Genomic DNA, 15,179 nt, shown 5'->3' on the forward strand with positions numbered 1-15,179 from the left:
CAGCCTGTCCACAAGGCACTCCAGCCGTCCCGCAAACTGCTCCACAATATATCTTCAGGCTCCCCCACTACTTAACACAACGCTCAGTGATTTCAGCTCTTAGTCAGTTCAGCTCTTTAGTGAATTCAGCTTGTAGTAGGGGAGCCTCAGTGCTGGTGCACTATTAGCCCAAAGTGAGCTCAGCAGCCTGTAACTAGACGTCTAATGAAATCAAAATTAGCTCTGATATTCCACAGTGGAGAGAGGAGGAAGTGCAATTAACATGTAAGGCCCTCACCAAGGGGCCCATGCCACCAAGTATTAATACTTGTCCCCAGCCTCTCTCAATTCACAGAGTTTTGGAACCCATGACCCTTGCCTAGTGAGTGCTACTTAGTTGATGGTGAGTGCCTCCATCATAACAAAAGGCCAAGTACAGTTCCAAGCACAGTTCCCATAATCAGGGTAATAATTTATTCTTCCTGCCCCAATAACAGAGACACTGGGGATCCCACAGCATCCAAAGTGACCATTTGAGCAGCTATGGCCTCATTCTAGGTGGGGTGGGTGTGCCTATGCAAATGAGATCAGCCCCTGAAGTTTTTCCACAACTTGCCACACCTCACCACCAGATGTCAGGGTGGAGCTCATCCTGACACTGCTTACATGTGCTAATGGGCAGTCTGATTTAGAGACTGCTAGAGATTTGGGTTTTTGAAGCTGAAGGATGTGCCGTTTTTATTTGACACCACAAACATAGCTGATGAGCAGTCTGATGGACATGCTTTACTAGAGGTGTTATATAGTCTCCAGTGAGTATTTATGATAATACCTCATATTCTGTGTCACTTACCTGAGGATTTCATGTATAACATGTATAAATCCACTGATACACAGTCTCCTTTCTCTGGTATTCAGTAGCAATAAAGTAGTGTCCCTAGCAATCACACCTTCACATGACAACACTTGCAGAAACACATTCCAAACAAACAAGTCAAAACAGGTCCTGTAGCCTAGTGGTAATGTTTTGCACTGTCATGTGTCAGATACTTATGTTACAGTGCTGGGTGTGGTACAGATACCTAGGATCAGTAGGAGAGCTCTGTGTAGCTCAGAAGTTAGTCTTTCACAAACAGCAGTTGGTCCAATAAAAGATATTACCTCACCTCCCTTGGGTTTCTAGATCAGTAGACTATGTGGGTTGGAGTTCTATTGCCTTTCTCCCACTTCCTTAGCCAGAAAGATCTAGGGTTGCAGAGGCAGCATGCTTAATTCAAGGGGAAAGGAAAAGGCATATCATGAGACTCAATATTTCTCTCTTAGTCAATGAAGAGTGCGTTCATGGGCTCAAAAAACATTTAGTTTGAATCCTTGAACATTTGGAAGCCGCCTCATCAGTTTTGTCCTTTATAGTATAGTAGTAATATTGACAGCATGCCATGCATCACAGGTTCAGTTCCGCAACATGTTTTTTGTTACTAGGATTCCAATCCTGAAATTGGTAGGTAGGCCCCCATACCTGCATGGAGCCCCATTGAAGTTAATAGGGTTCATACAGGCACAGGGGTCAGTCTACTCACCTGAAGCTCATTGCAAGGTCAAGTCTTTAATTCTTTACCCGTTCTCTCATTTTTCTTTAAAGGCCATTATCTTTCCCCAATGAGCGTACAAAGTTCCATCACATTCAGTTTTGGTCTTGTAGTTGGATTTGAACCAGGGGTGAATGTTATTTACGTCTACTTACATTCAGTATCCAGCCTCACACATCTTTATTCATGTGATTAGTTCCATTTAAGTTAACATTGCCATCTTCATAATGTATGCTAGCTCCAAAAATATGTTATTGTCTGATGGGTCTGTCCACCAGCTTGGGGACAAAACAGTCAGCCAAGCCCAACTCTGTGTTAGCCTTCTACAGTGGCTCTTTTATTCCTCTGCCACACAAATGTAAGAAATATGAAAAAGTCCTTTACTCCCTAGTTGCTTAAGTTTTACAGTTTTTCTTTAGCCTCAGAGCAGACTAACCCTCTGTTACTACTTAAAAAAGTTCTTTCACACTCTCTGTTGGAGAGCTGGGATCTCATTTATATCTTCCAGCTGGGAATCAGAGCCAATTGCTGCTTAGCTGGATCAGCTGATTTCCAACACCTACCTGCTGGGGCTTTGTGATGGGTTGGATCACAGAAACCCCCCTGGGGCTGCCAACTGATGTGCCAAGACTACTTCTGCCCCTGCTTCCCTGCTAGCTTGGGACTCCAGAGCCATGCCTGGCTGTGCCAGACATGCTTGCTGGCCACAAACACAGACCCAGGTCTGAAGCACGTTCCACAAACTGCAAGCTAAACTGAAAGCAGTGTAAGAAGTGTTCCTCTCTCTAACACTCAGATGCCCAACTCCCAGTGGGGTCAAAACCCCAAATAAATCCATTTTACCCTGTATAAAGCTTATACAGGGTAAACTCAAATTGTTCACCCTTATAACACTGATAGAGAGATATGCACAGCTGTCTCCCCCCCCCGGTATTAATACATACTCTGGGTTTATTTAATAAAATCACTTTTTACTTATTATTTAAATATTTACTTATTTATTTAAAAATAATAGGATTTAATGGTTCCAAATAGTAACAGAACAAAGTGAATTACCAAGCAAAATAAAATAGAACACGCAAGTCTATGCCTAATACAGTAAGAAAACCGAATACAGATAAAACCTTACCCTCAGAAGAGTTCCAGTAAGCTTCCTTATACAGACTAATCTCCTTCTAGTCTGGGTCCAGGAATCATTCACACCCCCTGTGGTTACAGTCCTTTGTTCCAGTTTCTTTCGGGTATCCTTTGGGGTGGAGAGGCTATCTCCTGAGCCAGCTGAAGACAAAATAGAGTGGTCTCCCAGGGGTTTAAATAGAGTTTTGGAATCACATGGGCAAGTCACATGTCCATGCATGACTCAGTTTTTACAGGCAGCAGCCATTACCCACATGCTATCTTGAATGTGCCTGGGAAGACTTCTTATGTGGATTGGAGCCTTCCAAGAGCCATTGTTTGTTAAGTGTTTCTTGATTGGGCACTTAATTTGCACCTTCCTTTCTCAAGAAGCTGTCCAAATGCTTTACTAAGGCTACTTAAAAATCAAGCAAGTACACAGTCAATATTCATAACTTCAAATACAAAAATGATACATGCATACAAATAGGATGAATAGATTCAATAGATCATAACCTTTACAGAGATATATTACGTGACATATGTAGCATAAAACATATTTTAGTTATGTCATATATACATTCATAAGTATATTTCCATAAAGCCTTACGCGGTGCAACATCACAGGCTCTCCTTAGGCCAAGGCTTGCTGTTCACTGGTTCCACAGGCCCTTAAAGGGGCAGGCTGCCCTGCTACATATATATATATTTGTATGATAAAATAAATTGATATACATAAGTATATTAAAATAAATTATATATGTAATTTTTTGAAAACAAATTTAGTTAATCCTTAATGTAGGATTGGTGTCCTATTCTTTATGGCACATTCAACTGGAATATTAGTTGGTGAATCAGGCTATTACTGTTTTTAAAAGTTTCAGAGTAACAGCCGTGTTAGTCTGTATTCGCAAAAAGAAAAGGATGCATCCAATGAAGTGAGCTGTAGCTCACGAAAGCTTATGCTCAAATAAATTGGTTAGTCTCTAAGGTGCCACAAGTACTCCTTTTGTTTTTAAAAGTGTTTCATGATAGCATCTAACCAGTAGATGGAGCTCTTAGACTCTGTGGAAAATAATAGCTCTGGTCGGTGAAGTTACAGAAACTGCCAAAAAATTCACCTAATGAAAAATTTTTAAATGCCCAGAAGGAAGAAAGTCCAGGAAGATTAAGAAAGAAATAGCCAGAATAATTACTGTGTAATAGCTGCTCCAAAAGCCATTAATATCACCATAGGTTATTTAAATGTATCCTTTCTGGAAAAGATTCAAGAAGGAGCCTTGGGATTTGGAGGATCCTAGAGATTAGAAGCTGCAAGCAGTATAATACATGGCAGAGTGCTGGCTAGCCATCTGCTGCATGTACAATATCCAGGGATTAGATGCATCTAGAGTCCAAGGTGTTCACCAGAACCCTAAGGAAATGATGTGAACCAGGGGAAGTGGGGCAGGGTTGGAATGGCTAGGAGGCAAGCAACTCAAGGATGGGTAGCACACATGGGTGGCTACCATGGTAAGTGGTAAAGGTTTGTGGATCCAGGACCAGTTTAGTGTGAATTCACCTTTTAGCTCTTTTTAAAGAGATGGATGAATCAAATTCTATATTTTTATCAGTGATCTAGGAAAAAATTCATGAAATCATTATTGATAAAGTTTGCATGACACAAAGATTGGTGAGGCGGGAGGTAATGTTGAAGACAGGTCACTGACACAGAGAAATCTTGATCTTTAATAAACTGGGAACAAACCAGATAAGTGTGTTTTAATACAAAGGCAAGCTCATATGAATAGGAACAATGAGTGGTGAGTTATGAGATGGGTGACTTAATCCTGCAAAGAAGTGACTGTGAAAAGCGTTTAGGGATCCTTGTAGATGACCAGCTGAACATAAGAATGGCCCCACTGGGTCAGACCAAGGTCCATCTAGCCCAGTATCCTGTCTTCTGACAGTGGCCAGTGCCAGGTGCTCCAGAGAGAATGAACAAAACAGGTAATCATCAAGTGATCCATACCCTGTCACTCATTCCCAGCTTCTGGCAAACAGAGGCTAGGGACACCATCCCTGCCCAACCTGGCTAATAGCCATTGATGGACCTATCCTCCATGAATTTATCTAGTTGTTTTTTGAAACCTGTTATGGTCTTGGACTTCACAACATCCTCTGGCAAGGAGTTCCACACATTAACTGTGCATTATGTGAAGAAATACTTCCTTTTATTTGTTTTAAACCTGCTGCCTATTAATTTCATTTCATGACTCCTAGTTCTTGTGTTATGAGAAGTAGTAAACAACACTTCCTTATCTACTTTCTCTACACCAGTCATGATTTAATAGACCTCAATCATATCTCCCCTTAGGCATCTCTTTTCCAAGCTGAAAAGTCCCAGTCTTATTAATCTCTCCTCATACAGAAGCCGTTCCATACCCCTAATCATTTTTGTTGCCCTTTTCTGAACCTTTTCCAATTCCAGTGTATCTTTTTTGAGATGGGGCGACCACATCTGCACACAGTATTCAAGATGTGGGCATACCATGGATTTATACAGAGGCAACATGATATTTTCTTTACTATTATCTATCCCTTTCTTAACTATTCCCAGCATTCTGTCCCTTTTTTGACTGCTGCTGCACATTGAGTGGACGTTTTCAGAGAACTATCCACAATGACTCCAAGATCTCTTTCTTGAGTGGTAACGGCTAATTTAGACCCCATCATTTTGTATGTATAGTTGGGATTATGCTTTCCAATGTGCATTACTTTGCATTTATTAACATTAAATTTCATCTGCCATTTTGTTGCCCAGTCACCCAGTTTTGAGAGATCCTTTTGTAGCTATTCACAGTCTGTCTGGGTCTTAACTATATTCAGTAATTTTGTATGTAATTTTGAACTTGAACTCTTGATGTAATGTTGTGTTGAGAAAGACTAATGCAATCTTTAAATGTATAAACAGGGGAATATCAAACAGAATTAGGGAATTCTTTTACTTACATTTGCATTTTTATATTGCATTGATTAGACTGAAATACTGGAATACCAAGTCCAGTTTGGCTGTCAACACTTTAAGATGTAGAAAAATTAGAGAGGATTCAGAGAAGAGCTACAAGAATTATTTGAGATCGGAAAAACCTGCCTAAAAATGAGAGATTGCCTTCAATACATGTGTTGTTAAAGAGAAAAAGTTAAGAGGGGTCTTGATCATGATATATAAACACCTACACAGGGAAAAGATAGACATCTGCCACTAGGGGGCTTTTAATATACCAAACAGAGGCATAACAAGATCCAATGGATGGAAGCTGCAATTAGAAAAAATCAAATTGGAAGTTAGATGCAACTTTTTAACAATAGAGGACACCATTGGAACTGCTTATCAAAGGCTATGGTAAATTCATAACTACTTGGAACCTTTGTGTTGATTTTAGATGTCTTTCTGAAGGCAGTGCTCTATCTCAACCACAAGTTACTGTGCTTGATAGTGTTTACTTAAATAGTGGGGAAGAATAATTTCTCCACGGCAGGAATTACTAGGTTAAATGCTATGGCCTGTGCTATACCGGAGGCCAGACTGCATGATTATAGTGTTCTCTTCTGGCCCTAAAATCTAAGAATCTATAAACATCACAAATAGTTGCCCTATTTATCCATATTCATGTTCTTTGAGCATTTAACCAGCCATCCCACATCTGCGGCTGCCGGAAGTGCTGACAGACCTGAGCTAGAAGAGTTAAGCTGTACAGCTAGCTTTACAGCCTGGCCAGCAGAAACCTCAATCCCTTTCCTCCACGTCCTGCTGGAGGAGAGGACATATCCCAACTCTCCCCTCCACTGGCCTCAGGCAGAGGAAAACAAAGGTTGTCTTCAGTCAGATCTAATTCCTTATGGCTGTTGGAGGGTAAGGAAGATGTTTTCTGGTGCATCAGTTTTCTAGGGCTGTTTGGATATGTGATTCCTTAACAGCCCAAGAGAAGGAAAAGTTGACTTGTGCCAGGACACAACCTTTTCCTATAAACTTCTCTAGGATCAACCAGTGGACATGTTTCCCCTGTCCTGATTCTTTGGGGAGCCAGTCTGGTATGGCTGCTCTCCCCAGACATTAGGTTCCAGCGTTTCCTGAATGGGGACAGCCTCCCTTTCACTGAGTTCTTTTGCAGCAGGACATAGAGGTAACCTCTAGGTCTTGCAGAGGGGACCATTGTGTCTGACCTCCACCCCTTTTCTTCAGAAGTCTATATAAGGTAAAGAAATGGAGTCCAGTCCTGCAGTGGGGAGGTGGAAAGTCAGTTCAAATAATAATCATATTCAGGTGCAGGTGTTTCCAAATATCAGGACCACTAAATATGAATCTCTTTTGAAAAATGGGCTATTTGGCCACCTCCTCCATACTTGCTACTGCAGTATCTGGAATGCATGTAATAGAATCATAGAAGTGTAGGGTTGGAAGGGACCTTGAGAGGTCATCTAGTCCAGCCCCCTGTGCTGAGGCAGGACCAAGCAAATTTAGACCAGCCTGGCAGGTATTTGTCTAGCCCATTCTTAAAAACCTCCAATGATGGGAATTCCACAACCTCTCTTGGAAGTCTATTCCAATGCTTAACAAGCCTTATTGTTAGAAAGTTTTTCCAAATATCTAACCTAAATCTCTCTTGCTGCAGATTAAGCCTCATTACTTCTTATCCTAGCTTCGGTGGACACAGGGAATAATTGATCTCCATTCTCTTTATAACCACCTTTACCATATTTGAAAACCATCAGGTCCCCTCTCGGTCTTCTTTTCCTAAAACTAAATTAACATGTCCAGTTTTTTTAACCTTTCTTTGCAGGTCAGATTTTTAAAACCTTTTATCATTTTTGTTGCACCCCTCTGGCCTCTCTCTTTCTTTATCTGGATTCACTACTCCAGGTGAGGCCTCAATGCATTTATAGATTCGCTTCTTATTGCCTCTTATGTCCCAAGGTGTAGCTCATTTTGTGCCTTAACTTTTCTGATTTTGTCCCTACATTTGTATGCTACTCTTTTCTACGTATCCTTAGCAATTCATCCATGTTTCCATTTTTTGTAGCATTCTTTTTTGGTTTTTCAGGTCACTAACCAGCTCTCACAAGTCTTCCTATTTTTCTTTTGCAACAAGATAGTTTGCTGTTGTGGCTTTAATATTGTCTCTTTGAGAAACTGCCACCTCTCCTGAACTACTTTTTCCCTTATCTTTTCTTCCCATGGGTATCTTACGTACCTGTTCTCTGAGTTTGTTAATATCACTGAATATATCTCCATTTCCTGTGCTGTGTTGGAAAGAGACTTTGGTTGTACTCTCTTATCTTATTTAGCAAAGTTTCATGACAATCCCATTGGAAAAAATTATATGGAAAAGGCTAGTGAGCTAGAGAATATAGAAGGAAAAACACAGAAGGCCAAATTTCTTCCGAATTGGCCCATACACAGATTACATCAAATAATAGGTAGTTAGATTGGATTACAGCTCTGGTATCTACAACCTGCTCCAAAATGTTACAGTAAAAATATTAGAAAAGAAATTAGATAAGGGCATGGGCCACATATATCTCTATTAATTTAAAATTGATTATTGGATTTGCTGTCCTAGAGGTCCTTTGTTATTGCATGACTTCACTGAAAAAAACAAACAAGTAAATGTACAGTAAGGGCCTGATCCAACTCCCATTGACATCAGCAGGAGTTGGATTGATCTTTCTTGGAAATGAACTATATTATCAGAGTCACAATCTTTACAGCTACAGACACACAAACTTCCAGGAGTTATGTGGAAGGGCTGCAGGATCTTGGGGATTTGTTTTTTTGCAGGGGAGATTATTTGTTTTTTGTTTGTTTAAAATTATACAACCAATGTGATTCAATATACAATACATGAAGAAACATTACAACAACAAACACCTTTTATGGTGATAAAAGCAAATTGCCACTTGAAAAATCAGTGCAGAAACAATATTTATTTTCATTTACAAAATGTAAATAGTTTCTACAGCCCTTAACAATGCCATATATCAAAACAGTTATTGATATGTAATACAAATATGTAATATTGGCAGACTGGAAGTGCAAAATGTTGGCCTGTGTTTAAATCAAGACTAATCAATCAGTAACTTGGTGCTTGTTGGGCAAGGGAAACAGTTGCCACATACAACATGATTCTTCTCGCATCAGATTTCTTTCTGGGCTTGAGATTTAAACCCTTTTAAAGATTCTCTTGGCTTCAACTCCTTCATATATGTAAGTCTGAAAGAGATTAATGAAGAGGAAAAGACTTTCATCACTTACTGTTTCCATTGAGATTTATTTTACAGTTCCCATCAAGAGAGTGTTTATTGTCCATCACAGGTTTACAGCCTAAGGGCTCAGTCCAGTAACCACTACATCAGTAACCCTCACTCATGTGAGTAGTTCCATCAAAATCAAAGAGAAAGACTATAGGTCAGGACTGTGGATTTTTAAAATCTTCAGACCTAGACCCGCACTCCCTTAATTAGGCCTGGTCTACACTAAGAAATTAGCTTACCCCAGCTATGTTGCTCAGGGGTGTGAAAGATCCACAGCTTTGAGCAACATAGGTAAGCTAATTTAACTCTCAGCATAGACAGTGCTAGATTGACAGAAGAATTCTTCCATCAACGTAGCTACTGCCTCTCAGAGAGGTAAGTTACCTACACTGACAGGAGAACCCCTCCTCAGGGGCAGCAGGTTTGTATACTTTTTGGTGGTGCCCGAACGGGTCCAAGTCCCCCCGACGCACACCTGCCTTGTAAGCTGATACATATTTTTTAAAATAATGTTAAAATGTACTGGAAACAGTAAGAGTTTAACAGTTTCCCTATATTGCACAATGTGTGAGAGGGTGGGGGGATGAGAGCTGGGGGATGTGAGAGAGGGCTCAGGGCTAGGGCAGAGGGTTGGGATGTGGGGGGGATGAGGGCTCTGGGGTTTGGGGTGTGGGAGGGGCTTAGGGCTAGGGCAGAGGGTTGGGGTGCGGGGGGATTAGGGCTCTGGCTAGGGGTGAGGGCTCTGGGGTTTGGGGTGTGGGAGGAGGCTCAGGGCTAGGCCAGAGGGTTGGGATGTGGGGGGATGAGAGCTCTGGCTGGGGGTGAGGGCTCTGGGGTTTGGGGTGTGGGAGGGGCTCAGGCCTAGGGCAGAGGGTTGGGGTGCAGGGATGAGGGCTGCGGGGTGGGGCTGGGGATGAAAGGTTCACGGTGCAGGAGGGGGCTCAGGGCTGGAGTGCAGGGGCAGGTGAGGGCTCTCACTCAGGGTGCAGGTTCTGGGGTGGGGCAGGGCTGGGGATGAGGAGTTTGGGGCGCAGGCAGCCTGCCCCGGGGCTGGGGCCAGAGAGGTGGACTCCACAGGCCTCCCAGCCCTCTCCCCCCAGGCAGCACACTCACCCGACACCAGCACTGCACATGCTCCTAGGGGCTGGGCCCCTCTCAGGTCCAGGAAGCCCCCTTGCCTCCCCTGTGGTGGGTGCCAAGGGGGCGGGGAGGGCTCCCATCACATGTGCACCTCCTCCCTCTGCAGCTGCTGCCTCAGCCTGCTGCCGGTGCCACTCCCTTTTGTAGCCAGCAGTGGCTGGCAAGGGAGCACAGTGCGGAGCAGCAGGGCAGCTGCCCAGGGTGCAGGCAGGGATGCTCCAGGGGAGGTGCACAGGGGCAGCAGGTGGGGCCGGGAGATGCTCAAGGGGAGGTGCGCTGGGGCAGCAGGTGGAGCCGGGGGAGAGACCTGGCCTCAAACATTGGTGGAGCCAGGCCCCCAGGCTCTGAATTTGTTGGAGCAGGGGCACCACAGGCCCATATAACTCACTACCCATGCCCATCCTGCTGGGGTAGGTAGCGTCTACACTGACGCATTATAGTGGCACAGCTTCTGCACTGCAGGTGTGCCCCTGTAGCATTTCAAGTGTGGACAAGCCCTTAATCCAGGCGTGAAGATTAAGGCTGGATCATTAAGGGAGGATGGAAGTTTTGTGGTTATGACACAGGAGTGGATCTCAAGATACCAGATTTCAATGTGCAGCTCTGCCATAGACATCTTGTGTGATTTGGAATGTCATTTAATATGACTGTGCCTCAACTCCCCATCTCTAAAATATGTGGATAATATGCCTTTTCTACCTCACAAGGGCTTGAGAAGACATATTCATTACCAGCTGTGAGGAACTCAGATCCTATTGTGAGAATGGCCTTTGGTCAGAATAAGCATGGACTCAGCATTGGGCTCCTTTAGAGTTAGCTCAGGCTGCACTCAGATAATTGAAATGAATGCAAGTGGGTAGGAAAATAGAAAGATTAGAGTAAGTCAAAAAAGTTCAATATTTGAAATTCAATGATGTTTTGAATTTCAAAATTTCAAATTTTTAATAAAAAATAGGATTTTAAAAAAATAAATTAATGATACTTCCCAGTTTCATGCAGCTTTAAGAGAGGGCTCAGATCTTTACAGTTTGATGCTGTGCATAAAGGAAAAAAATTGACTTAACTCACCTGAATTAATTCATCTCCTAGCAGTTCTCTGAATGCTTTGAGCTCTTTCCCATTATCTTTCCGGTTGAATTTTCCCACAAGCTTATTTCCTTCCAGATTCCAAGTACCCTACAGTGTAAAAATAAAAAAATCCAAGGAATTCATGACAATGTTGATCTTGTATATGTATTCTTTGGCTGTTAAAAAAGCACCAAAGTGGTAAAGCAATGAATATCAGGTTTTCGCAAAATGGCCGGTACAGTAAAGGAGTTTTACCCCCTCCACAACAACCAAAGCACTTCTAGTTTTGATTATATATATAAAGTTTTTAAACACATACACACACACATATATATATAAGCATTCTTTTAGTTTGTCACTTTGACCATGTAACCCATCTTTGCATCCCTCCACTGACTCCCCCTTCTCCTTTATATCAAATATAGCTGCTTATCTTCACTTTCAAGGCCCTTCACAGTCAATGCCCACCCTATATATCATCTTGTATTCACCATTGAGCGGTCTGTGCTCACCTCTGATCAGCCCATGATGCCAGCCTCCACTGCCCACTTGTTAAATTTCCAGACAAACACTTGCATGCTTTCCCCCATGCTATCCTACATGCTTGGGACTTGCGCCCCATAAACCACTACAAAGCTGCTTCGTTATCCACTTTCAAATCCCTACTCAGAATTGTTTTACCATGATGCATAGATAAAGCTTGACAACGGTCAGGCTGCTCGTGTGCTCAGACCACTGCCTATCATGCAGACCAGTATTGTCTCATTGTTTTCTTGTATTCCCCCACCTCTCTGTATCCATCTGTTGTCTCTTGTATTATAGTTAGAATGTAAGCCTCTTGGGGTAGGGAACATCTTTTTGTTCTGTGTTCGTATAGCCGCTCGCACAATGGGGCCCTGGTCCAGGACTAATGCTCCTAGCTGCTACAGTAATACAAATAATAATAATAAATATTATAATATGTATTGGGTGACTACAATTCTCCTTCCCACAGACCTCAGGGTCCATACGCATAATTAAATGAATACATTAATCTGCCGCTTTCTCTGACATAGAAAGAATAGTCCCTCACAAATAACCAATCCCATTTCATTCGCTATCACACCCTACTACGGACTCTGACCCTCCCTACTTCTCAGACAAATGTCTGAGAGAGACAGTGGGTGTTTCATTGCACTCAAAGAGCCAAAAGACCCTTGCTTCACCAGACCAGCTCAGGCAATGAATTGCAGAATTAGGGGCCCTGTAAAAAGGCTCTGCCTACAAACCTATCATGTTCAAAGTTAGGGGGTGAAATTCTGGCTTAGAGTCAATGACAAAACTCTCCTTGACTTCAATGGTACCAGCATTTCTCCTAGGTCCTTTTTAGTCAATCCCTCTAACTGATTTCAGCTGCCACTGTAGTTCATGTGGCAGAAGATTGTCTCTCAGGTAGCCAGTCCGATGTCACATGGAATTTCCTACAGTAATGTCAACACTTGGACATTGCTCAGGCAAACATGAAACCAGTGCAACTGCTAAAGGGCAAGTGTAATACACTCCTGTTAGCTCACACCACATTGATATCCTTGTTCATTGTAAGGGATTTGATTTTTATATAAAGCAAGTGAATAAATGTTTCATTGCTCTGGCCTTATGCTTAAAAAGACAGATTCTGCTCTCTGCTACATGGGTTCACATTCCTAGACAGAGTAAAATTTAAAATAAAATCAGAAAGATGAATAAAACATCCCAGCAATAACTTTATTAAATACAGGCTTATCATATAAAAGTGGATTTCTTACACTGAGCTCAGTTCCATCAGCCAGGGTGTATTCAAAATGGACTCCCAGCATGAATATTATTTCTATGGTTCGAAAAGTACTTGATTCCTTGATAGTGAATTTGTTTTCGTCCTGCTTAATAGTGATTTTCAAGTTGTCATGGGCTCCTAGCTTTCTCTTCATTATATTAATACCTAGAAAAACAATTGGACATCAAGCAACTTAAATTGCAGCATCAGGTTTGTATATTTTCCAATGACCTTTTTTGGGCGAGTGAATTTAATAAACTATGGGCCTTACTGGAGCTCTTTGGTCCAGGTTCTTCACCTTCATCTTTCACTTTGTATAGCCATTTTCACCTGTGCAAAGTTGGTGCAAGACACTGCCAAGGGAATGATTGCATTTCCCACCCACTTTGCAGAGGTTTAAATGACTACACAGGGTACAAGGCAGTGGCAAATCAGCTCCTTTGTTGGACTCGTCATGCATGCAGAACTTAATCTCTATTTTTCTTTTTCTGTTTTATTTCCAGGTGCCTAATCTTTCAATATGGCGCCTTGTGTTTGTGGGTGCACTTTGACTGAACCAAACTCATTTCAAACTCATTTTCCCCATTGATGATTTAGTCCTGTGGCCGAAAAAGCAGGAAAATTCCCAATCTCCCCTTCCCCCCACCCCGAGCAATTAAACTAATCAGAAATTAATTAAATATCACAAGACATAAATGATTGCTTAGCTGTATATTGTCTTCCCTGTTTCTAAAACTGCACATGAAAATTCCTCTTCACCCTTCCAGACATTGAAGCCCATCAGCCATAATAGGGGACATTCTCAAAAGCAGCTTCTAAAATGGGATCCCCAGTTTTAGACACCTAAATTACACCTCTGTACCAGTCGGCATGTTGCCTGCAGAACTTTACATTTCAATTAATATTTCTGCAGTAATCTACCTTGCTCTCTTTCTGAACTTTATGGAAAAGTGCTATAGAATTTAATAGGGACGGAACCAAATGCAGTCTATAGGAAATAAATAGGTTCTCTAGAAATAAGTCTAAAACCTGTATATTAAGAGAGAATGATCTTTCTATGTATTTTTAAACCCACCTTATCAAATGTAATGGAAAATCATATTCATGCTATAGAATTATACACAAAGATTATCATTCTTTTAAATTCTATAGGACTTTTCCATAAGAAAAAAGAAAAAAACTTCAGTGAAGTGGGAAAATTTTTCTCAGTTATGCCAGCGTAAATCAGGAGTAGTTCCACTGGCATTAAGAGAGTTACTCCAGAGATCAGAATCTGCCCCAATATCTTGATGCTGTCTCTTTCTACAGTGGGGAAAAAAAAGATTATTCTGGAAGAAAATATGAAGTAGTCAGCAGGTGGAGAGGTCAGCAGAGAGGCAGTTAACGAGGAGAACCAAGGACAGCACTAGCATTCAGTGATTGCTCTTAGACAATAATGAGGAACTGGAAAAGTAAAAGCTTACCCATCTGCTCCATGAACTTGTCATAGTTTTCACTTCTGTCTACCTTCCAGTTGCCATCAAATGCCATTTTTCTGACTGAAGCAGGAGCTTCTTTGAGACAGCTTCTAGTCAACCTGAGATGCAGCTCAGCTTTAAAAAGGGAATTTATGATCTGTCTTATCTTTGCAGGATGATGTGGCTGGCTAAAGCTCAGCTCATCATGTGACCTCTTCAAGATCAAGTGACCGGATATTCAAGTGACCTGTCTTTTCGCCCCACCTTGTCAAACTATGAAATACTTGAATGCTCTGTCTTAAAAGATATAATAGTTACTGTGTTCATGTTACACATGGTGGTGAAAAGTAGTAATTCACTGAAGGTTTCAGAGTAACAGCCGTGTTAGTCTGTATTCACAAAAAGAAAAGGAGTACTTGTGGCACCTGAGAGACTAACCAGTTTATTTGAGCATAAGCTTTCGTGAGCTACAGCTCACTTCATTAGTCTCTAAGGTGCCACAAGTACTCCTTTTCTTAATTCACTGAAGTTACTCTACTGCTCAGGTGAATAGTGCCAGCTGGCTGAGTGGTAGCTCCAGGACTTGCTAGATTGGGCTTTGGCTGATACACTGCGTGATTGATTGCTCTCTACACATAGAATTATAACAGTGCCAGATGTCATTGCAATAGTTCGAGCTCCTCTACCTTTGCAGATTGCAAGACAGAAGGTAAGTTTTCATTAAAAGTGTAACTTCAAAATCAA

The 15,179-nt window shown here is 41.8% G+C and overlaps 1 protein-coding gene and 1 long non-coding RNA gene across 5 annotated transcripts in view; one reads left to right on the forward strand and one right to left on the reverse strand.

Moving 5' to 3' along the window:
• LOC114018736 overlaps window positions 1–15,179 on the forward strand; it is a 109,048-nt gene that overhangs the window by 27,950 nt on the left and 65,919 nt on the right. The window lies entirely within an intron of this gene.
• Window positions 8,695–14,616, reverse strand: FABP2 (fatty acid binding protein 2). The gene is made up of 4 exons (XM_007056827.3): window positions 14,442–14,616; window positions 12,971–13,143; window positions 11,187–11,294; window positions 8,695–8,937 (listed from the first exon to the last, which is right to left on the reverse strand). Exons 1-4 carry the CDS (start codon window positions 14,506–14,508, stop codon window positions 8,887–8,889), a joined length of 399 nt encoding a protein of 132 aa, XP_007056889.2. The 5' UTR covers window positions 14,509–14,616; the 3' UTR covers window positions 8,695–8,886.

This window comes from Chelonia mydas, chromosome 4, assembly GCF_015237465.2.
Source record: "Chelonia mydas isolate rCheMyd1 chromosome 4, rCheMyd1.pri.v2, whole genome shotgun sequence".
In the NCBI taxonomy this organism is placed as follows: Eukaryota; Metazoa; Chordata; order Testudines; family Cheloniidae; genus Chelonia; species Chelonia mydas.

What these genes read in the sequence shown, in the direction of transcription:
- FABP2 (XM_007056827.3), bottom strand. Translation starts at nt 14,508, where the DNA reads ATGGCATTTGATGGCAACTGGAAGGTAGACAGAAGTGAAAACTATGAC. An exon ending in CAAGTTCATGGAGCAGATGG is followed by an intron (nt 13,144 to 14,441) that starts GTAAGCTTTTAC and finishes TTGTTTTTCTAG; the next exon opens with GTATTAATATAATGAAGAGA. An exon ending in TAGGAGATGAATTAATTCAG is followed by an intron (nt 8,938 to 11,186) that starts GTGAGTTAAGTC and finishes AATCTCTTTCAG; the next exon opens with ACTTACATATATGAAGGAGT.